This window comes from Penicillium subrubescens (assembly GCF_028828155.1).
Source record: "Penicillium subrubescens strain IBT 31985 chromosome Unknown utg000010l_segment0_segment0, whole genome shotgun sequence".
NCBI lineage: Eukaryota > Fungi > Ascomycota > Eurotiomycetes > Eurotiales > Aspergillaceae > Penicillium > Penicillium subrubescens.
Window position 1 is genome coordinate 2,296,391 of NW_026643160.1, and position 23,274 is coordinate 2,319,664.

General features: G+C 48.8%; 7 protein-coding genes across 7 annotated transcripts; 2 read left to right on the forward strand and 5 right to left on the reverse strand.

Annotated features, from left to right (window-relative positions):
• Positions 1-942: 942 nt before the first annotated feature.
• On the forward strand, positions 943-2,064 carry N7473_011987 (PaaI family thioesterase; the record flags this gene model as incomplete). The annotated part of the gene is made up of 3 exons (XM_057157926.1): positions 943-1,123; positions 1,212-1,945; positions 2,029-2,064. 3 exons carry the CDS (start codon positions 943-945, stop codon positions 2,062-2,064), a joined length of 951 nt encoding a protein of 316 aa, XP_057003776.1.
• Positions 2,065-2,479: 415 nt separating this feature from the next.
• On the forward strand, positions 2,480-3,213 carry N7473_011988 (adenylyl-sulfate kinase; the record flags this gene model as incomplete). The annotated part of the gene is made up of 2 exons (XM_057157927.1): positions 2,480-2,487; positions 2,586-3,213. 2 exons carry the CDS (start codon positions 2,480-2,482, stop codon positions 3,211-3,213), a joined length of 636 nt encoding a protein of 211 aa, XP_057003777.1.
• A 377-nt stretch (positions 3,214-3,590) lies between these two features.
• On the reverse strand, positions 3,591-5,031 carry N7473_011989 (H(+)-transporting V1 sector ATPase subunit C; the record flags this gene model as incomplete). The annotated part of the gene is made up of 5 exons (XM_057157928.1): positions 3,591-3,782; positions 3,862-4,354; positions 4,420-4,511; positions 4,578-4,672; positions 4,731-5,031. The coding sequence occupies 5 exons, from the start codon at positions 5,029-5,031 to the stop codon at positions 3,591-3,593; spliced, it is 1,173 nt and encodes a 390-aa protein (XP_057003778.1).
• Positions 5,032-6,363: 1,332 nt separating this feature from the next.
• On the reverse strand, positions 6,364-6,822 carry N7473_011990 (uncharacterized protein; the record flags this gene model as incomplete). The annotated part of the gene is made up of 1 exon (XM_057157929.1): positions 6,364-6,822. The coding sequence occupies one exon, from the start codon at positions 6,820-6,822 to the stop codon at positions 6,364-6,366; it is 459 nt and encodes a 152-aa protein (XP_057003779.1).
• A 925-nt stretch (positions 6,823-7,747) lies between these two features.
• Positions 7,748-9,720, reverse strand: N7473_011991 (monocarboxylate transporter). Its single transcript, XM_057157930.1, has 4 exons — positions 9,126-9,720; positions 8,824-9,068; positions 8,327-8,768; positions 7,748-8,266 (listed from the first exon to the last, which is right to left on the reverse strand). The coding sequence occupies exons 1-4, from the start codon at positions 9,606-9,608 to the stop codon at positions 8,099-8,101; spliced, it is 1,338 nt and encodes a 445-aa protein (XP_057003780.1). The 5' UTR covers positions 9,609-9,720; the 3' UTR covers positions 7,748-8,098.
• A 2,795-nt stretch (positions 9,721-12,515) lies between these two features.
• On the reverse strand, positions 12,516-16,653 carry N7473_011992 (uncharacterized protein; the record flags this gene model as incomplete). The annotated part of the gene is made up of 6 exons (XM_057157931.1): positions 12,516-13,692; positions 13,748-13,843; positions 13,894-15,828; positions 15,903-16,427; positions 16,492-16,522; positions 16,576-16,653. The coding sequence occupies 6 exons, from the start codon at positions 16,651-16,653 to the stop codon at positions 13,193-13,195; spliced, it is 3,165 nt and encodes a 1,054-aa protein (XP_057003781.1). The 3' UTR covers positions 12,516-13,192.
• Positions 16,654-18,987: 2,334 nt separating this feature from the next.
• Positions 18,988-19,883, reverse strand: N7473_011993 (uncharacterized protein; the record flags this gene model as incomplete). Its single annotated transcript, XM_057157932.1, has 2 exons — positions 18,988-19,528; positions 19,600-19,883. The coding sequence occupies 2 exons, from the start codon at positions 19,881-19,883 to the stop codon at positions 18,988-18,990; spliced, it is 825 nt and encodes a 274-aa protein (XP_057003782.1).
• Positions 19,884-23,274: the final 3,391 nt, after the last annotated feature.

The following is a 23,274-nucleotide window of genomic DNA, read 5'->3' on the forward strand; positions in this document are numbered from 1 at the left end:
GATATCTTGCGTGAATATGCTCTCACATCTTTGTTCCATCATGATATTACGATTTTTGAAATAGTTACCGCTTGTTTCTGTTAGACCAAGCGACGAGGCCTATCAGCCGACGGCGGCGACGGCGACGGCGACGGCGACGGCGACGACGGTGTCTCCGTACGTCGTAATTTTCCCAACCAAGATTCGGATATGCTTCGCGGTGCCAAATTGGAGTCCATGGTAACGACATCTTTCAAGGTGTTATTTCTATTGACACAATTGTCTACCCGCGGCGGTGGTCTACTGGATCTCCATGATCAAGAAGCGCCAGAAAATGTTGTCAGAATACGTGACTACCATGTTTCCAACTTGATGAAGCTCAAATCGGAGGGAATGAGCTCATCCTACGGCTATATCTGGGGCCTTTGTTGTTAGATGGCTGTAAGCATGGGCAGCACGGCCATGTTCATGCTAGGCATCCACTCGGCTTGCAATGTTTCTACCTTCTGTTATTTGAAAAAAGTACATCAAGGACATAATCAATACGCAATAGTTCTGAAAGCCAATCTCAATAGCCGCTGTCGGTATTTACTCCGTGTACATGCTACAAGTATGTACGGAGTAGTGGAGCGAGTTGTGGAGATGTGTATGCAACGGCGATCCAAACGGTCATGCCAAACTTAAAGCAGACAAGTTGGAAATCCTCAAAGTTCGTGAAAAGGGTCCATGTAGCAGTAATACTGTCTATCCACTCATGAAAAGCATAAATTTGAAAAAATCTAGGCTTAGCCACCACATCAAATTTTCAGGCAACCTGGATAAGTGACGAAAAACCCGGAAAACGCCCAAGAAGGACAGGATGCCGAGGTAAGTCAGCCGCTCGGAGTCCACTCTCCGTCCTCAACCAACCTTTGCCTCCCAACAACTCGACACTGACGACCTTGAACGGGTCGGGTTTGGATAATGCTCCGTCCATCATCTTTTGCTGCTTCCTCTTTCTCCTCTCTTTCCTCCTCCATCTCCTCAACAGCCCGATTGACGCCATTTCCATCTCGGCTTCTCCTCCAGCGCCGCGCAGCCCCCTCATCACATCGGCACTCTTTCGCGTCTCCGCGGTATACTCGCCGTCGACTCTATTCTACCGGTAAGCCCTGTGCTACGATCTAGATCCAGATGCATCAACGGCATCATATCTCCAGGTGGAAAAGTTTCTAAACCGTCGGCTGTCGCAGAACCGAACCCTTCCGTTCATCCGCAAACACCTCCTCCGCCTCCGCGATCGCGATTCCGCCGCTTCCTAGGCTTCACTTCGATCGCAGTTCTTGCCTTTTCTGCCGGCCTTCTATATCAGACTCAACGTACCGTATCACGACTCATGGCGACCGCTATTATCTCCGACGCCGAGACCCTGACGGCCTTCGTGCCCGTGGATGCTCAGGCCGAGGAAGTCAATGAGTATCTCCGCACACACCCCGAAGCCGAGAAGCTTCGCGCAGACCCCGATTACCAGGAGTCGCGCCCGCATCTTCGGTTCCCAGAGGGCATGCGCGCGCGCAGTCTGACGGCCGGCGCTCTGTCGGGACCCAACAAGCTCGTCGTTCCCCCGTTCGTGTTCTCTCAGCGCGAGGGCAAGAATCTGGCTTCGTTCATGTACCTAGGCTCTGATATCTGCGGTCACCCCGGTATCATTCACGGTGGTATGCTGGCTACGTTGTTGGACGAGGGTTTGGCTCGTTGCTGTTTCCCGGCGTTGCCGAACAAGGTCGGTGTTACCGCCAACTTGAACATTGACTACCGGGCGCCGGCCATGGCCAACTCTTACGTGGTTCTCCGGGCGGAGACTGTCAAGGTGGAGGGTCGGAAGGCGTGGGTTGAGGGTCGCATTGAGACTCTCCCTGAAGACGGCAAGGAGCCCGTGGTGCTGGTCGAGGCCAAGGCACTGTTTATCGAGCCTAAGCAGGCTGCTGTAAGTTTTCCTAATTCTTTGGAATCTCCAACTTTAAACTTTGCGTTGTGGCGAAACTGTGGCTAACTGGTTTGGTACCTCAGGCGCTGTCCGGCTTGTACCGTGGCGTCAGCGATTGAAAGAAATTTCTCTGACGTGATCAACTTTGTTCCTGGTTCCTGGCGTACGGGCGATTCGATTTTTCGACTTTCATTCTTTTTTCTCTTATCTTAATTTCTTTTGTGATTTGTTTTCTAGAGAGCATTTTGTATTCCTGTCGGACACGATTGGATTATGTATAGCATAGAATTTTGACTGCATATTATCATTGGTTCTGTATACTTCCCAGACCCCAATTAAAGTTGTCATCGATGGCGCAATTCGTATATAACCGGCAATTCGTATCAAACTCCGCCAAGCCCGCAGAAAACCCCGCGATCATCACTCGTTTCCACTCTTACGCGGCCCGTTTCACCGTCTCTTTTCCCCTCCTGGATTAAATTCTTGGACTCTCCTTCATCCCTCTTCCCTTTTGCACATACACATACCTTCACAATGGCCACGTAAGTCCAATTGAAGCCCTCGAGATCCCAGAATCCCCTCCATCAAACCACCGACAGACCCACAAGAGGCAACTATACTAACCCCACCTTCTTCACAGCAACATCACCTTCCACGCCGCCGCCCTCACCCGCAAGGAGCGCACCGACCTGCGCAAGCAGCAAGGCCTGACAATCTGGCTGACCGGCCTGTCCGCCTCGGGCAAGTCAACGCTAGCCGTTGAGCTGGAGCACCAGCTCCTGCGAGACCGCGGCGTGCACGCCTACCGTCTGGACGGCGACAACATCCGCTTCGGTCTGAACAAGGACCTTGGTTTCAGCGAGGCCGACCGCAACGAGAACATCCGCCGTATCGCCGAGGTCGCCAAGTTGTTCGCTGATTCCTCCGCCGTCGCGATTACCTCTTTCATCTCGCCTTACCGCAAGGACCGCGAGACCGCCCGCCAGCTGCACGAGGTGCCCACCCCCGGCGAGGAGACTGGTCTGCCTTTCGTCGAGGTCCATGTCGATGTCCCCGTTGAGGTTGCTGAGCAGCGTGATCCCAAGGGTCTGTACAAGAAGGCTCGCGAGGGTATTATTAAGGAGTTCACTGGTATCAGTGCCCCGTATGAGGCTCCGGAGAAGCCGGAGGTGTACATCAAGAACGTGGATCTGGCTATCCCCGATGCTGTTAAGCAGATCATTGATTACCTCGACTCTAAGGGCTATCTGCCCCCCAAGCAGGAGTAAACTGGTTTTTACTTTTCCTGGTCTCATGAATGTTTTGATGTGTACGAGCTGAAAATGGGCCTTTGTGAGGCTTTATGGGAGGAGCAGTCGCATACTGTGGTGTGGATCTGGAATGGTTGTTTTTGTCTTGATTCCCCGCATACAGGCGCTGTATATACTGGACAAATATAGATCGCTTTGCAAAGAATTTGGTCTTCGGAACCACTGAGAGCCCCGATCGAGACTGTGTATTCGGTAGATGTAGAACAATCAATACCCAACCTAAAACAAGACAATAGAAAGAAAACAGGCTAGTTTGTGCTCAATGTACCGAACTGGTATATGTACGCGATTCCCCTTTCCCCGCAGCGACAAGCCCAATTAAACAGATGGGGTGTTCACTGGAACTCGAATTCGTAGTAAACATATGGTGTGTACTCTGCGCTTCCCTCGGCGCCCATGTGCATCTCGTTCGGGTCATCCCGTTTAACGCGGCCCTTCTTGTCTCGTCCAAATGCGTTACCCGCAAGATACGAGTACTTCTCTTCAAGGTTGCTCTTGGCCTTGTCTGCTTGCTTCGAGGACGGGGTCTAGAAAAAGAAGAGCAATGTTAGTCAATGACGCCACAATAAGAGCCACCTTCAAGAACCACACGAAAAAAAAACATACCCGAATCAAACCACAGACAAAGTCCAACGGAAGACCATACCGTAGAACAGTCTCCACAAACACCCGCAACACCAGGATATGAATCCAGACCATAACCGCCTCACTCCAAGCAGTCCGGCCTAGACGCAGCGTCTCGCCCCAAAGCTTGCGCTCATCGCCTCCAACACGCTCAACTTCCTTCCGCTCTTCCTCCTTACCACCCTCGACGTACTTGAAGTCGCGCGGAATCCATTTCTGCTCACGGCACTTGTGCACAAACTCGACACTGTGCTTCTTGAAGCTCGTCACGGCGTACAGAGAGAATTCGCTGTCCTCGGCGAGCAATTGTGCAGATCGGGGCACGACCATCGGGGCGACGGTCTCGTAGGTCTTGAGGAAGTCCTTGACTAGCTGGGAGGGTACGGCGATCAGGTGGGTCTCGATGTATTCGGAGTCTTGGACGATGGATCGGGGGTCGATGACGGAGGCGAGGGATTTTGTGGAGAGGTTGCCTCTGCATGTTGATTGAATGGTTAGCTTGGTCCAAGGTTTGGCGATAGAATAGCTGTGGGTTCGCACGTTTGTTTCCGCTGGAGCGTAGCCAGCGTGTTCTTAACTTGGTTATATTGCGAGTACTTGGACCGGATATCATTGTCGATGCTAGCAGCTTCCTAGAGAGTATATTAGCTCAAGTCCCACATTATACGCTCTAATGCTTGAATCGCTCTGCAACCCACCTTGTGCAGCAGATCGATCAACTCCGCCAGCGGCTTATCCGCGCGATACTTGACCTTATTCCACGAGAACGTTCGCAAGTACTGATCAACAGGCTCTGCATATTGTCAGTCCAGAACATCAGCACCATTCTCCGCTCCACTCCTGACACGTACTATCATTCACGACCTTCATGCGATCAATCTGCGCCTCATCACCCTCGAGGATATTCTTCAACGCATCGCCGACCTTAGCCACCACAGCCTGGCAGGAGGTCTCCAGCTTAGCTAGCTCGTCGGCCTGCTGTACCAACGCATCTAGCGTGCCGATCTTGAATTCCGGGATTGGGAAGGAGGCTACGGAGCCATTCTCGGGGGAGACGGTGGTCGATACGGCTTCGAGGGCGTCATCGCGGTGGTGCGAGGGGACGATGGAGGTCGGGAGGGAGACGAGTAGGTACCGGCCGGGCTGGGACATCGTGACAATAGGGACTGGAAGACACGATATGGTTAAAAGGGAGCCCTCGAGGCGGGGCAGGAGTTGGAGGGTTGGTCGTAACAGGAGCTGCGGGAAGCTGGCGAGGTGATGTCGTAGGCGGTCGGGCGGTGATTGGTGCGGGACGAGGCCACAGTATGGAGTCATGGACACACTATCTACGGACACTGTCGCTACTACATAGTTTGCAGTCAGGTAGACTAATGGGATTGGATTTTTCTGTTTCTTTCTTAAGTTCAATCTATGGGTCTATTCATCTCCTATCTTCGTTGTCAAATGCTGCTAAACATACCATGACCAGCCAGCAGCTTATAGCTGATCGTGTTTCTCCAAGAATATTTCCTAATCATCATTACTGTTAGAACTTTTGAAATAAAAAAGACTACTTGATGATCTGTATCTCCTATCTTCCCATCGCTTTGAAAACAAAATTTCTTATGAAAAATATATGGATGAGTTTCGAGGGCATCATAAAGATCGATGGCTTTGGTTGCTATTGTCCCGCCTGCTTCTCATTTGCGGCGGACATGCCAGTGCAAACCTCAAATGCTATTGCCATTTTCAAGCAAACTGGAAAGCCAAAACAGTTACTCGAATTGAACTGTGGGCATTTTAAACGAATACTCTGATTTTAAACAAATGGAATGAGATCCAATGCCGCAAGGTAAATATCTTGAACCTTCCATAGACAACCACAGTGCAGTTCCGCGAGTTTGAGACGCCTACAAGACTTGAAATCACAACATCAGTTGAAGAATAGACTATGATGGGATGCCTGAGATATATCAACACGGAATTTTGAAATCGAATTCGGAATATTTTCTGATAAACACGACGCTGAATTATATAGGATGTGAATGTTTGTCTAGTCTTCAAATTCAATTTTGAACTGCCACGGTACCTTCCCATTCACGATTCTGTATAGGTGCTTGGAATAGGAACCTCAAGTAAGCATTAGCCGTAGGCCTCAAGCTCCGGAATCTTCTTTCCAGCTTGATTAGTATTCAACTGATCTGCCGAGGCTTCAAGTGGATTTTTGGCTTCGAAGGTAGGTTGAAATGTATTATCTACGAAACTAACTGCTGTAGAATTCACATGGTTCATTCTTCTCTCATGAAAATACCTGACCACAGTGCTGAATGCTTCGGCCCTTACTGATTATTTACATCGCAAACTTCCACATAATCCCCTTAGGGCACAATACCTAGGAGACCATAGGTATCTATTGAAATTTCAAGGCTCACACTTCAAGTTCCGAGCCCCCCAGTCAAATAGACCAAGTCCAAACCCCGACAGAATGTCCACGAAAAAAAATCAAAGCCCCATCCTCGCCAGTTTTTCCTGTCCCTTGTCTATAAACAAGAGTATCCCGTTCCCATAACCGACCGCCCAAATCATCGGATACCGCCAATGGAACCACATCGGATGCTCCGCAGCCCTAAACCATCCAAAATGCCTGTCGAGGTTGTAACAAAGATAGTTACATGCGCTGAGAACCAGTAGCGCAGGGATGCCGGTGAAATGAGCGGCATTTTTCCCATAGTAGTGATCAACAATAAAGCAATTTATCAATCCACCCATTGCCCCGCCCATTCCTAACGGGCAGAAGACAAGAGTCCACATGACTTTGTAGAAGAGGTCTCGGGTGCCGGTCATGATGAAGATGCCGACAGCGAGGAAAATAATTTCGGCGAACAGTGAATTAAGCCAAAAGAGGAGGAAAGGGCGAAGGTAGATACTGCGTCGTTTCTGGGCAGTTTTGATGTCGTCCATCGTGGTGATGATGGGTTGGAAGGTGTTCGGGGCGCCATAATGGATTTAGAGACTGTCTGTGATTGACTGTAAATATTGAATGATTGTTACTTTTTATTCATCTTCGTGAATCACATAGCTATACAATTGACTACTGGATTTGTATATTGAAAGTGATCAAAGAACGCAACCGAGGCCTGGTTTCTCACCTCAATGGCCTGCAATCGCATGCTTCACTCTGTGGGCGAGTGTCGCCATGATGAGTGATCATCCCAGCTGCCGAGAGTCTATTGCCGACGAGGCCGAATGCCCACTTCAACTGTTTTCCTTCCCTGTCAACTTGAATGAAAACAGCATTCACAGAATGCCACTTCAAAACGGAAATAATAGAATGAGGCGCGACGCTACCTCTGTCATCTCAAGGAGGGTAGAGCCTGTGTTAACGGCTCCACCAGAGGCCTCGCCGAAACAGACCGGGCGATCTACAAGCCCAGAAAAGAAGGGGGAATCACTAGGGACACCGCAGCTTTTACTAGTTATGCGTATGAAAAGAGAGCCCGTAGAATTTTATGATTCTCTAGTGGAATCCCTGCAAATTATGTAGGGAAGGCCACCTTGTGCTAAGGAATTAATGACCTGCCGTAGACTTCCGCAAAACCCAACTTTAGACCCAACCTTGGTATTGCTGAAAACCAAATAACCTATTTTCGACCGCGCTCTACATAAGTATGTATAAGATAGTCCTAGTTCGGAAGGTCTTAGCATATTTATGTGTTTCGTACTATCCGTTGTCACGGCTAGCCGCAGGCCGATTCTGGCTCCCAGTTTGGGGCATGTTTGGGTGTTACAATAGGAACTGCACGTGATGGCGCTAATGTACGGTGCCCGGGAGTTCTTGGTTGCCCCTCAGGCAGTTGCCGTCCTCAGGCACCTAGGACCGAAAATCCTACAAATACAACTTGTGTCGGAGCAAGCTGATAGGCTGGTAATCCCATAAGCGAATGAGGCAGAGGGTAGGCTCAAGTGGGACCAATCTTGGATGCAAAGGCTGATTGATTGAAAGAATGAATATCATGGGTCAGTCTGAAATACCCCAGATATGGCTCAGATACACAGTGCATATACGACCGTAAGGCCAAGGGTACCAGATTACTACAAAAACACATAGGAGAGTGGGCCATTCAGCATAACCTCTATCCAAGCGGTAATTTACTGTTCCATGTCTCGACAACTTGGTTTGGGCCGCAAGGATCCAACGGTTGTTGATTGATGCTGAAGAACATACCTAGTGTTGTTACTAGACTCTAGCAAACACCTCTTGTTTAATCATCAGACGTATTGCTAAAATCAAACCCGCACTCGCTAGCGTCAAAGCGCCAGCGTAGAAAAATGCCGGTCGAAATGCTGCAAGTCCTGCTTCCGTGCCGCCATACGCTTCTAACAGGTATCCCGCGATAGGCGCGCCCTTTATCGTATATTAGCGTTCTCTCCATCAAAGAATTAGTCTGTAGACTTTGCCTCTCACCATAAAGTACCCAAAGGTCCATGATGTCGTCAGCATAGACATAATGTTAGCGAGATGACCATCTCCAAAAACTGCGCCTACGACAAGCGGCATTAGACTGAAGAAGCCTCCAGAGCTCATTCCATTCAGGATGGCGAAGAAAATAAGCAGCCCCAGCGAGGTTGAGAACGGCCAGATTGCAATTGCACTCATTCCGAACACCGTGAGCGAGACAAGCATACTGTTTACAGGACCCAGAAAGGCATCTGCCCCAAGTCCCATAGTGATACGACCGAGAGCAGAGGCGAGGTTCCATGATGCAAGAATGGCAGCACTGACCTGGCCAGAGAGACCAATTGAAGTAGTATAAAGCGGGAGCAAGAAGGGAGGGACGAAGAGAGGAAATGTTGCAATTGCTCCCATGATGAGCATGATATCGAATTTGAGACTTCGGAAAAGACGCCTGTGTCATATCGTCAGCAAGACAAAGTTTCACTGCACAAATTTCAAAAGCCTACCATTGCACACCCGACATTGCACGTCCACGTCCTACAGGTGCCTTAAGAAAGTATGATGCGGCAAGACAAATAGCCCATGCTGACGCTCCGAGAATCTTTAAAGATGCCTCAAGTCCAACTACAGCAATCAGCCTCTCTAACGAAAGGGCGATCACAGCAGAGCCAACACCAGCACCTCCATAAACAATACCAGTTGCTAATCCTCGTTTGTTCTTGAACCATAAGGATGGAACCGTGGCAGCCGGCTGCGAACACGATCAGCATCAGAGTAACATAACCATAGAAAAGGGAAGAATATATACCAAGAAGAGCAAGGAAGCTCCGACACCAAACAAAATCCCTTGAGTGACAAACATAGCAGGCACCGATTTTGTAGACCAACCCGCGGTAAACTCTCCGAGACCAAGAAATATACTTCCAGTAAATGCAGTAGCTCTGTAGCCAATACGCCTAATGATCCGCGCTACTATCGTGCCAGTGAGAGGGCCAATTGCTGCCGCAACTGACCCGATGAAGGACAAAGTCGAGACACTTGCAAGACGTGATTCGGTAAGGTGAAGCTGTACGATGCCATAGGAATATATCAAGCCAAGGTACACGAAGAATATGGCTGAGCCAGCTCCAACGACAGGCCAGCCTTCTTTCTTATCCCAGTCATCCTCTGGACAGATCTGGTTAAACTGAGTCGGCCCTTCACCTGGATCTGTCATGCGCTGATCCTGGTTGTTGCCGCGCGGCATCTGTTCAAGTCGAATGCCATCATCTCGACCACTAAGTGTACCCATGGTGTACTTTAAGGTTGTGGTTCTCTGTATCACCACTGCTGTTGGAATGCGCCTTTTCTATTGTTGGGGGGGACCTAAGAGACGAAGTACAGAAGTACACGCTGAAAACGATCTATTTAGAGATATGTACAAAGGAGGAAGCTAAGATCTGAAGGGAATTTCAACAGGTTCAGTTGCCAGGTTAGGCGGTGAGTCATGGATCCCGATGTGCTGGATCTTGACTTCGCCAACGGAACGGGGCCTTGGCGGTGGGGCCAGGAAAGAGTCTCTCAGTGTTTGTTGGTCAAGGCGATTTCGAGAATCACCGTATAGTGTTTCTTTCTATAAGGATCCTGCCAGCATTACGGGCCTAGCTTATAGAACCTACGACAACGCATTAAAGTATACCTCTTTCTAGGTAGGTGGCTCTCCGGAAGCTCCGTGCTTAGCATAGCTCTGTCGATCTCGTTCTTCAAGCATCCGCTAGGTAACGTAATTCCCGCGTGACCGAGCCACCCCATCGAAAATCACGTCTTCCCACCTACATACTAACTTCAACCACCTATCATGCCACCAATTCACTCTGAATCCTCGCAGAAGTTGGTCAATCAGGAGGGCAGGATCCTATTAGCCCTTGAAGATCTTAAAAATGGCCGCATCAAATTTATTCGCGCAGCAGCTACTCTATACGCAATCCCACGTTCACCACTGCAACATCGCGCTGTCGGCCGAATTGGACGCGTTGATATGCGCCCAAATCGCTATAAATTGACTCAATTAGAAGAGGATGCGCTTACTGAATAGATAGTCTCTATAGATACACGTAGAGCAGCGCCTAGACCGGCTAATATTAGAGAGATAGCGAATATACTACTAGCTGCACGCGGTAGCTAACCTCCGCCTACCGTTAGTAAAAATTGGCCATCAGAATTTATTAAACGTCGCGATAAGCTTCGAACACGCTTCTTGGTGCGATACGACTACCAACGCGCATTAAACGAAGACCCAAAAGCCCTACAAGCCTAGTTTGCGACCGTCCAACGCGTGATTGACGAGAACGGGATACAACCGGAGGATATCTACAACTTTGAAAAGACAGGCTTCGCAATAGGCCTTATATCTTCGCAGAAGGTAGTTACACGAGCTGAATTCTACTGTCGGAGACGTCTTTTGCAGCCAGGAAATCGTGAATAGGTTGTCAACATGTGGATGTGCGATACCCCGCACTAAGCGTGTTGATACGCAATACACATCGGACCAATCGGATAAACACCCCAGAGCACGACTATACAATACGATAAAAAGATATCAACTATCACACATAACGCAAAGAACAATATGTTTCCTAACACTCTTGTATGCCCCCATGTTATTCTGAGATCTTTATCAGTCCTTTCCTGTGACATTCTGCCATGTACCTAAAGTTATAAATACTGCTTGTTTCCCTAGTTAAATTGAATAAGTTTGACGACAATGTCATAAGTTGACACCATTTTCACCCACGAATAGAGCTCAAGGCAAATTCTGATTAAACTGTGTTGACCTTCCACTGTTCAACCTGTTCGCTGCCGACCCACCTCTATTGCACTCTCGTCTCTCTTCCATAATCGTGGTATTCGATCGACTTGTGTGCGCCTGTAAGCACACCCCAGGGTTTATGCATACGGCGTAAATCCGACAAATAACACTAGCTCTATATCCTAGACGAGAGGTAGCCTAGCACAACTCCAACGCCAGGATATATTCACCTTATATCCTAGGCCTCATCCATCACAAAAAACTACGTTTAACTCAACATCCCCGCATTCCTAGTAAATGTCTTCTTCCACGAAAACCGAATCGGCACCTTCTGCAGCGGGGGCAAAACACCAGCAAACACGGTGTTCTTCGCGCTTAACCATCCAGCTCGGCATTTCCTAGCGAGGAAGTTCGGTTGGCTTTTATCGATAGCGTGAATAAGATTGTGGAGCCTGTTCTGGGTCCTAAGGGTGTGAAATGGGAGTATAATATCTATGAACATCCTGCTGATAATTGGCGGGTTAATGGGATGGTTCCGCCGGTGAGGGAGGAGGGGGTTTGGAAGGAGTGGATGGAGAGGGAGGAGGCTGTTAGATATGGGGAGTATTTGAAAGATGAACGAGAAGGGTGATGAACAGTAGTGAAGTGGGAGTATAGTTCCTAGATAATGGGTGCCTGAGGCATTAAGGTAGGGAGCGAGATAAGACACGAGAAAGAAGAATGAAGATAGCAACACAGCAATGAAAGTATGTACTTAGTAAATTGTATAAACCCTACTAAAAGCTTAGTCGTATATTTCCTCCTTTCAATAAGCAACAAACCATCCAAAAATCTTAAAAAGGACCCTTTCGTAGAATTCATTGTAAGGGAGTCTATTCTCGGGAAGACGTAGACTCCGTCACGCATGTCTCATTAAGGACTCATTTTGCCTACCACACATATCATATTCCCGAGCAGAACACGAAAGAATGCCAGTCTGGCCGAGTTTGGTTAAGGCGGTGCACTTAAGATGCACTCCCTCAGGGGGTCGTCGGTTCGAATCCGACGGCTGGCATTTTGCATCTTTTGCACAATCTTTTTGTGACCGACAAGACGGACAATACAGACACAAGCGAGCCACAACTAGGTTGACCGGGTCAAAGTGAACTGTAGCCTTGTTCAAGGATTTTTTTGCCGGAATTGGACATCACTTCACCACATATATGTCACAGATACTGTATATATGTGTAGTGCCAGGAGAAAAATATGGTTGATTTGAATGTGCAGATTTCATGTTAGAAATTATTTTAGACCGCCCTCGGGGGATCTCATATGCTTATTGGTCGACATCTCAGGAAGGCGGATTCTGCCGCCGGACCTCTTGACTGACTGACTCGACAACAGCCACGACTCGAGGAACCGAAGAGGTAACGCTAATTTACTTCGACAACACCACTATCTCCCATACGAGGAAACTCTCCAAGACAAAAACATATCAATCTACACAAAAATCCGATTTCGGCCGGCGATAAAAAATGCATAACGCTAGAGACACTATCCAATGCTCGCTCAACACGGGGGTGTGAATCAAAAAAGAGGCAAAGTGTGATCACTACAACCAAAAATAAAAAGTAAGAATCTGGACAAGGGCAGAGTCACCACAAAAGCCACCCAAGCAAAAACAAGAATTTTTGAAGATAATAGCCCCCGCAAGACACCAGACAGGCGACTTTTGTTGCAAGACGAGGCCAACGAGGTAGGACCGAGGGAGAATGAGGAGGAGAAAAAGGACTAGCTTCGAACCTGCGGAATATGTAAAGAGAAGCGCAGAGGGGAAGCAGAGAACGCAGAATCAAACAATGACGTGACCGGGTATCTGTATCGAGCGTGCAGCGCTGATCGTAAACAGAGCAGTGTGGAATGAGGCAGAAGAGGGGAGGGGATAATGGGATTGGGCGAGGAACAAGAGACCAAGGAAAGATTTGGTCGGGTTTCTGTACATCTGTACAGAAAAGGAGCAGCCAAAGATAAGAAATGGACATCAAAAGGGAGACATCAAACAGTGTAAATGATCAAGGTAAAGGGAAAACGACCTCGGAAGTCCAAGATCAGTTCTGCATGCCCATGAAGACGTCCTGGCAGTTCTCAACCAGGAACTTGAGAATATCGTTCTTCTTTTGCACATCTGTCATTTCGCGGGCCAAGCTCTCAGGCCGCATGATGGTCGGCGCGAAAACGACGGCGATGTTCTGGCTGGTCATCAAATTCTCATCTTGGCGCTCAACCACACGTTTCAGATGGAATACCAGGAACTCGAGCACGTCGCGGTGCACACGAGGCAACTCAGACAGATGCTTTACTAGAAGCTCAACTCGTGCAGGGGTGTGTGTAATCTCAGCTGAATCGATGATCTTGTCGTAAATGTCGTATGTGATCAATGGCATTGGTAGCTTGCGGAAGTACTGCTTAAGAGCAGAAGTGACAGCATGAATGTCAAGGTCGGGATCAGAAATGTCATAGTCGAATGGAGAGCGCTCGAAGCCATCACGAATGCCCTGAATGGCGGAGGCAGCACCTGATTTGCGGTAGATGCCCTCCATGTCCATTCCTAGAGAGAGTTAGACGAATACGATTATGTTACGATAAAAGAACAAAACACATACCTCGCAGTTCAACCTCCTGGATACAACGGGTAACAATGGCCGGAATGATGCTCTTTTCATGCTCCATCCGTGCCTCCAGATCGGTACCGAAGAGACCTGAGAGAGCATTAGCTGTGATCCAAAGAGATTGATAGATAAAAACTTACCACCTCCAACAACCTCGGTCAAAACTGGCACGCTGTCAGCCTGCGACATCTTGCCGCCTTGCTTACTGCGTTGGTTTCCAAAGAACCCAAAGCCCTGTCGGCTGGGATCTTGAGTCTGAGAACGGGGAAGACCACCGCCTCCCTCTGCATTTTCGCTGGACATGAAGGCGCCCTTGAGACCCTTAACGCCCTTGGCGACATTCTGACCGCCCTTCTTCCAGTTCATGAACTTGCCCTTGCGGAGGTTGACAACTTGAGGACCAGGGACAATTGTAGCTGTGGCAGTCTGGGTTTCCATGTCGTCGGAAATATGGGCAGTGGAGATCGACGGTCCAAGGCTATCAATGGTAGGCTTGAGAGTCTCGAGCGAACCAATGGATCTGTCCTTGCTGTGTGATACAATTCCAAGTCCGTTAGGACCACGTGGGCCGTCAGAGCTGTTCTTGTAGAGCTCCTGGATTTGGTGCACCAATGTATTGTTCAACTCGGCCAGCTGAGCGTTTTTGGACGAAAGCTGCTCGAATTCTGAGAAGGTCTTTTCCTTCTGGCGGTTAAGATTGGCGAGCTCCTCTGTCAAATCATTTCGCTGTTGAATGAGTTCTTCAATTTGCGGAGTGTAGGTCTCCTTGAGCTTGTGAATTGACTCGGCAAGTTCGCGAAGAACACGGTTGGAAAGCTTTCCGAGGTCCAAAGGTCCACCGGCAGCACCGCGTTTCTCAGCCTCCAAATGGTCCGTCAGTACCGTGAGCTCACGCAGAACGATTTCTCTCTGTGCATCCAGGACCACCATGGTGGATCGCTTCTCCGAGAGCTCAGTATTGACTTGCTTCACATCGGCGGTGGCGCGAACAGCAGCCTCCAGCTCCGACACACGCAGACGCTCCTTGCGCAGCTCGTTGCGAAGCCAGGAAATTTCCTCGGCCTGGGCAGTGCTGGCTGTAGGGCTACCAATGTCCGTTCCAATCGAGCTGCCATTAGCAGGCGAGCGGGGATATTTCCCGTCTTTCCCTAGGCGAATACTCTTGTCACTGAAGCTTCGGCCATGACGGACGGAATTGGACATGCGTCGGAGGAACGATTCGCTATTTTGCTCATCATCTGGGGAAAATTCACTGCCGTTGTAGCGCGTTTGAGATGGCGAGCCCGCGCCGTCCATTGTAGTGTTGACCGAGGTCATGTTTTGCTTGTGCTGCTCGGTGATGCTATCAGGCAGTCTGGGAGATCCACCATAAGCAGAGGATGCGGGTGAGCTGACCTCCTTCCGTGGGATATGGTGCTTGCCCTCGAGCGAATCGCCCCGCTTTGGTGGGTATGCCATGTTCGTAGGTTGAGAACGGGTCGAGTCCCCAGTTGCGTGCTCGTGGGGTCTGCGAAGTTCGGTTGAGGGACGCGCAGAGCCTGGGGTCATCCCATCCAGCCCAGTGGCTTCCTTCGAGCGGCTGCTCTCAGGGCTAGTCGCTCCAGAGAAAGCACTCGTCTCTCGCAGCGCCAATGGCAAATCAGACCGAGAGCTGCGAGCAGACTCCGACATGCCAAGCCTAGCTCTTTCCGATTGTGATGTGGAAGGCTTCTCCGGCCACCCGTTGCGGGAATCCATGTCACGTCGACTGGACTCGGTCTCACGGGCTTCCCGACCTTTCTCCTGGTATGCAATATGGGGCGATGGTTGCTCTGATGAGGCACGGGAGGGAGGTTCAAGAGTGTAATCACGGCCGTCGCGAGAGGTTCTGAGAGACGAATCACCCGATCCCATCTGGCCAAAGTAATCCCGGGGAAGCTCTTGCTGGGATTGTGCATTGGAGGATGAGCGAAGGGCCTCGGAGGGGTCGAAGGTGAGAGGAATGAGGAATTCGCCGCCTCCGTCTGCGTCGTTATCGCGCGGTCCGCCCAATTGACGACTGCTTCGGTAAGTGCTCGATGGGAGGATGAGGTTATCTGAATATGATGAGATGGTCAATTGATCAGTTCTCTGGATCTCGGTACAGATGAGAGGGTCGTAGTTTCCTTACCTGTGGCAGCCGGCTGGCGCGTGGGCGAACTCTCAGTTCGTGAATGATCGCCATGGCCGTCTGACCTTCCGTGGGAGGGCTCTGGGACCTCCGCGTATGTCTCGCTGGCGGCCTCATCAATGGAACGAGTTTCCTCCATGCTTGGGGGAAGCGAGGGCAACGACTTGTCCAGTTTTATCCCTGGTCCCCCCGGTCGTTTCCCCACGGCACTTGCTTTTTTCTTTCGTCTTCGTTGCATAAGAGATTCGTGACAGTCCATACAGAAGATTCCTTGGGAAGTCCGGGCATAGCGCAAGTTCTCGATTTTCTTTTTACAGTTGCGGCAACGGAAACACTGGGCGCAGAAAGCCTGGTCGCCTGTGAGAATCGCCAGATCTTCAATCTTGTTACCACAGGAATTACAGCTGTAGGTACAACTGCTGCAGATGAGTGAGCCGTCACCGAGGAGAAGGAGGTGTGCGTCCGAGTCTAGAAGGGTGCCGCAAGTGCTGCATCGGAAACAGTCGATGTGCCATCTCTGTCCAGCTTGAAGGGGGTTAGCACCAGCAGTCGATAGAAAGCATCATGGATAAAGCTGTGGGAAACATACAGAGCTCAAAGGCCTTTCCTTCTTCCAATATCTGATCGAGGGTTAGTCCGCGACATTTGTAATTCTTGTCAACACGATGCGTACCTCTCCGCAACCCATACACGGGAAGGGGACCTCATCCTGCTCCATAGGAGACTCCGGGTGAATAGCCGGTGATTCCATTTTTTAATGATTCCTCCTGAACGCCACTTTCGAGGTTGTCCGGTGGTTGTCAGAGCCTACGCTCTCGGTTGTAGCCGTAGATCGCGGGTTTGTTTGGCAGTTCAGCGCAGTAGCAAGGCGAGTCACTATTGCGGGGGAGGAGATGCACACACGCGCCGTGTGAACATGCGATCGCGCTCCGTCGGACGAATCGAGGGTCAGTCGTCGAGAGTATGGAGAAGGGTCAAAGATGGCACGGCAGAAGTCGATGTCGAGAAAACACAGGATCGGAGAGAAGAGGGGAATGCGACAGGGGTGGGCGGGCGGGCTGGTGAAAGAAAGGCGTGGCTGAAGCAGAGCGAGCTGAGGCGTTAGCCAACAAGTCGACCCAGGGTCTGGTTAAGCGTGAGACAAGTTAGCCCCCTGGGCGGCAAAGAGACCGACGCAGTGCTGAGGGGAGCGAGGTCGACCACGACCGCGGTTCTGGCTGAAATGGCTCAGGACCCGTATCACTCGCATCACGGAGGAACTCCAACTAGCCCCAAGGGATGAGTGGAAATGATCGTACATACTAGAGACGGCACCGGCGGGCTAAATGCTACACGATGTTTCAGGTAGACAAGCGCGGGTGTTGTGACAAGCGCTTCAGGCGAAGTGAAGGTTGGTTGCCCCTCGCGGAAGTGTAACGGTAGGCAATTGGAGGAACGTCAAAGTACTGGGGAGGGGAGGGGAGAGGGGAGGGGAGGATTGGATGAGGAATCGCAAAAAAGAAAAGAAACCCCGCTCGTGGGGAAGAATTGGTCGTGAAGGTGAAAAGGTGATGAAGAGGTTCGAATTAGGAATGGAAAAAAAAGAAAAGAGAGAGAAGAGAGATGTTGGAGGAGCGCAGCACAGGGGGGGGGGGGCATCAGGAGGAGAAGGAAAGGAGGCCGAGATGAAAGTTGATAATTTTACGACAGGACAGTAGGGCCGTGACAGAAATGTCAGCCTGTCTAACTTAATCATACTTAATTTTGATTCCTCCCACTTCCAACTAACTCATCCTCTTTGCATCCTCCTTCAATTTCACTCGAGATTACCCGACGACTAACTACTCCATACATACATACATACATACATACATACATACATCCATATCCCGGCCTACGTGGATACACTCAGAACTGACGACGCGCGAGAACGTGCGGGCCGCATTGCTCCCCATGAGCAGCCCGCACGGCCCAATTGGATCGCCCAAGCCCCAGGGGCGTTAGGATTTAATTAGACCACCACCACAGCCAGATTAGCTCCGAATCGATGAAGCAGTTGTGAAAGTGTCTACATACACTTTTACTATCAAAGGAGGGAGATCACCCTGCATACAAGTCCCGAAATTCAGATCGTAGCATCACGGCACTTGGACTCGTAAAAGGGCAGTCTGCTCCGGTGCTATTTCGGACCAAACATGAGCAGTATGAGACTGTTAGTCTGTGTCCATGGAACGGGCTCGTCTGTCTCAAACAAAAGTCCCCAGTTGGGATTTCTGATTGGCCAGTCCTCCCAACATCAACCATCCTGGTTCCCCCCGCTTTCTCCCCTGAAAGCAGCACAGTACATATTTGGTCGGAGTGTCTAAGGTTGCAGTCATATTAATTCGTATTCCGATCACACTGATATGTCTCGTTTTCTCTTTCAATCCCCTGGTCCAAGCGAAACTCTAGACTAATTACTTAAATAACTAACAGTAACTAACTATTTCAGCTCGGACCGCCTCGTTTCAGCGCCACTCTGAAACACCTGCAGTGTCACGTGGCGGACCAGCATTGCCCCTGGTCTCAGGCCCAGTCAGGCCCCCATCCACGTCACATCCATACGATAAAGATTGGGGCGAGACCTGCACACCTGTTCTTTGATTATAGGTTATTGAGTTGAGGTTGCAACTCGATTATCTGAACACTCTCGGACTCATATATCCATCACAATAGCCCAGAAAGAGCGAATTGACCCTTGTACATTCTTTAGATCGGACTTGATACAGTAGGCTGGTGTAGATAGGCTGGTGTAGGTATGTATGGTTATCTCTGCTGATCCTCGATCTACACTAGCTCCCATTGAATACGAGAACGAACCGCATGGCCGATCAAGATCTGGCACAACTGCTTCTCCATTACAATATCACCCTTGATGCCATTGGAGTTGGGCTGCACAAGCAAGTATGTCGCACACTAGCGAAGCGTCAATTCAATCTTAAAGATAGTTCAAAGCTCGAGAACCTACCTGTCAAAGATCAAAGGTTCTCGAACGAAAAAGTATCAGGGACAGTACCTAGCTCATGCTATATATGTATAGGGCATGAATTGACATAGGATGATCCATCTAAACATTATCCTTCCCCTGACACTCCAGAATCAACCCCGGCTTCCCAGCAGACGCATCTTCATTACTATTCTCCTCCATCGGACAAAACCGCAAATTAAGCCTCCCATCCTTCCAAAAATTCACCACAACATCATAAACCCCACTAGCACCAGCAGGACTCCCCGAATCCACAAGTCCCTTGATAGTGAAACACTCCCGATGACCCGGATCCTGGCTCCAATATTTCATCTTCTTCTCCAGACTTATAACCTTGATCTCCTGGTAGTGATATCCACGTTGGTGCATCGCGTTCAATAAGCGACATTGGTAAGATGCTTGATCGAATTCGGGTGGGATAGCTGCGATCGTTTGTTTGCGTGCAGATCGGCCAGCGGCGATGAGGAAAGCGAGGACAATTGCTGAGAAACAGAGTCCTAGTTTCATGCCGTAGTAGATGTTTCCTTTTGTTTTACCTGTCTTTTCGTCTTTGGTTTCTGTGATGAAGGTGCCGAGGTATGCGGCTGCGTAGAAAGCGGTCCAAGTTACTACAATGCGAGACCTGTAACGGAATTTCCACTGTTAATTTGTTCTTATTATTCTGCTCATGGTCCGGGTCTCAAATCTACTCACATTGTCGGAAGATAACCGACGTGGCGGACGAACCGACTCCATCGAGACGATCGGTCCGGGGCTGCCTTAACCCCAGACGGACCTCTGAAGGTGATGGCCCGGTCATCGGGGACATGGCTATTGGCAAAACAAGGGTCCTGATGAACGCCACGGCGGGCAGCTAAGAGGAATTGCAGGGGCTCGAGGATGTCTCCCTCGGCTGTGTTGTCGGTCATGTGGGCCAGCTTGGCGCTGTCGAGGTTTGACACGGCCTTTTCTGTCTCCAGATTTTCCGCGTGGCTCATTTATGGACGCGTGCTGTTGAAGGATGTAAGGAGCAAGTCTTCACCCTGGTTGAAAGTGGGTTGCCTGTTGGACAAGGCTGAATGGGACTAAAAACCCTGGAAGTGGAGATCATGGTATAGTGGGGCCCTTTCTGCCTTTATAACGTAGGAGCCTAGAAATCAGTCCTTAAGGAACTATGAAGTTGTCCGGAATTAAGAAGCTGTAGGCAAAGCTTGTGGAGAGAATGAGCCGGATAACGCTCGAGGAGATTAGAGAAACCAATATCAGGATGTGAAGTTGCAGAATGCAGACACCCATTACCGGAGTCCCTTTGTAGGGAAAGCGAAATCGTGCAAATAAACTTAAAGAAAGATCTCGCCTAGTAATATAGTAATAAATCTCCTGATGTTTACAAAATAAGTGACTATCCAACTCTATCAAGACTAAGTAGTTAGTTGCCTGAGGTACTATGTGTTTTGATCGACATCAGAGTGGACCTGCAAGATCGTCGCGGGATCATCTCCTCCCGCACATCCGATAAACAACCCAAGCAATTCGGTTCTAGTTAGAGTGGTGATCACGAAGACGAAGAAGCATAGGAAAATTAGATCAATCACAATGAACAACAAACCCAAAATTATACCACAATGCTAGGTGACGGTGAATTCGACGCCGAAAACGGCTCCCTTTGACGCTGTTTGAAGCGTCCCTTTTACCATAATATTAGTCACCAGGCTTTTACGTGATCTTTTCCGCCCACTATTTTCGTATGCTCCTTGAGTGATCGTGATTTGCTCCCTGAGCACTCATAGTGGCTCAGGGTTGCTTAGGGATTATCTCACCCTTCACTCAGGATGTTTAGGGTAGGCAGTCAGGCATATAGTTATGTCTGTTTATTTATGTTATCCGATTGTAGCTATTAATTGCAAAAATAGGAAGGTCCTTCTGTTATACGCTAGGTTATGCTTAAGTCCTCTCTTTTAATACTTAAAGAGGCTATACCCTATTAACCGTAGCTCCTGTTTACTGTACCCCTCGTTTAAGGGTAGTCTAATTTGTTGTCTCTCTAGCTACTAGATTTTCTCTAGGCTTCCGTCTTTACCGCTTCTTTTATTATTCGTTCCTTCTCTTTAACATCATATCCCTCTTCTCTTGCCCTGCAATTCCCCTCTGCTTGAAAAGACCGTTATTCAAGAAACTATCTATTCCTAATTTATTCACGAAAGGCAAAAGACGGCCTTATAGTCCTAAGTGTTATCGCCGACGCTGTCGATAAATAGAGAAAGGCATTATACAAAAGCACCCGAACGCCTCTCGAAATGCTTACCTGCTACCTAATATAATCTTTTATCCCTTCTTCTTTCTGTTTTATCTCAGTCAGCTTTCACTTTGATCTTATATCGAGAGCTGAGGGGGTGTGTCAACATGTGTGTGTGTGCGATTACCCCGCATTAAGTGTGCAGATGCTTTTACACGCTAATGGCTATCGGATCTATGATATTTCATTACCGGTAGACCGCTTCGATGATAATTATCAACCATCACATCAGATGGAAAAGCAACGAGTTTCCTAACACTCTCGTATGCCCCCATGTTATTTCGGGTTTTTATCAGTCTTTTCCTGTGACATTCTGCTATGTACTCAAAGCTATGAATACTGCCTGTTTCCTTAGGTAAATTGAACAAGTTTGACATCTCTTTCATTCACGAGTATAGCTTAAGGTCTACCTGACCATAGCAAGTGTTGACATGCCACTGTTCAACCGTTCTGTCTAATACTGCCGACCTCCCTCTCTCTACCACACATGTGCACGAACGCTTCGTGCACTTCCCGAGGATTTATGCCGACCGCGTAATCCGATAATAACTTTATGACAGGAAAATCAGGAGGTTAAACTTGTTCAATTTAGCTATGGAAAACGGGCAGTATTTATATCTTTAGGCACATGACAGAAGATCACAGAAAAACTTAGTAGAAACCCGAAATATCAATGGGGCAACACAAGAGTGTTAGGAAACTCTTCCTGTAGGAATCTTTTCTTTATAGATCTCTTCGCGGATAATTTAGTTAGAGGTTACTCTTACGGCTTCCTCTATCTACTTAGTTTAATAGGTATGAGGTATATTTGGATAAAGCGTGGAGACTCTCAATTACCTTGTCTTCAGTATACATTATACCTTTGCATTAACGAGTGCTGACCACCCAATGAGTATCGACAAGAGAAAGATATTAAAGTCTTTTTGCACTAGTTACAAGCCGTCTATGGGCTAAGAAAGGTAATTTTTCCCCAATTCGCGACTAGAAGCAGCGTAATGATTGACATTCGCTCAGGGTGTCTGGACTGGTCACGGTTCTTCCGGTGGATTGTAGTATCGAATAATAGCCATGTTGAGGTTTCAGCAGTCTTCAATGCCGCTGAGGCCTTAATAGATAGTAGGTTAGCCTCGCTGATGCCTACCAACCTTATACGGTATCGTGGCATTCGGGATGTGTGAATAGCACACTCCGGCTCAGGGGTCGTCTCAGTTAAGACATCTTCCATATTACTTTTTGGTCGGCATATGATATCGCTCCTCCTAGATCCTATCCCTCATCTCAACAGGCTAGAATATTGATAAAATTAGCCTACGCTAGCTACAAAATATGTTTATTCCGTCCTCTAATTCGGGTATACAGGGGCGCTTTTAGCTATTAATTCTTGACAGCCATGGTAGCCACATAACTCCTTAATTCAATCGAATCTACGCCGAAAATGATTTTATACTGCTATATATGCCTTCGAATTCTAAATTTCTTTTACAACCCCTTAATGTTAAGTGTTTCACTACCTAAAGCGTGCGTACGGTCGATTCGTAAGCGATTCCGCCCGGACTAGCTATAATCACACCGACAAGCTTGATTTTCAATTAGATTATCCTCGCGCACGGCTAAAAGCTTTCCAGCCGAATCTCGTTTGAAGCAGCTTCGCGGCGACTAGTATAGTACCACTTAATGCAGAAAGGGTGCTTTCTAGGCTTAGTATCTCTTCCCGAACGCCTTCACCACCAAGCAGCCGACCAAGCAGCAAATCTAATTCACACCAAAAACGCCGAGAAAAGCGATTCAGCTAGAAGAGAAATATTCTATATTGCAAATTTTCTTAAACAGCGATCGAATAGCCCGTCTACACCGTCAAAAGTTATGCTTGATCAGATTATCAAGGGCTTCTCTCAAGCGCTACATCACCCTGGGCTAGTTGTGAATGAGAAGGCTGATATACGCACAGCGAACGAAAACAAACGTCAAAAGCGTACTCGATCGACTAGCAGATTGCTCAGCAAGGGAGCCTATCAATCGAAGAGGGCCTATGGCTAGTTTAGCAGCCAATTCAGCCTGTAGAAGCTGATGAGGTAGTTTCACATGAACTGGGC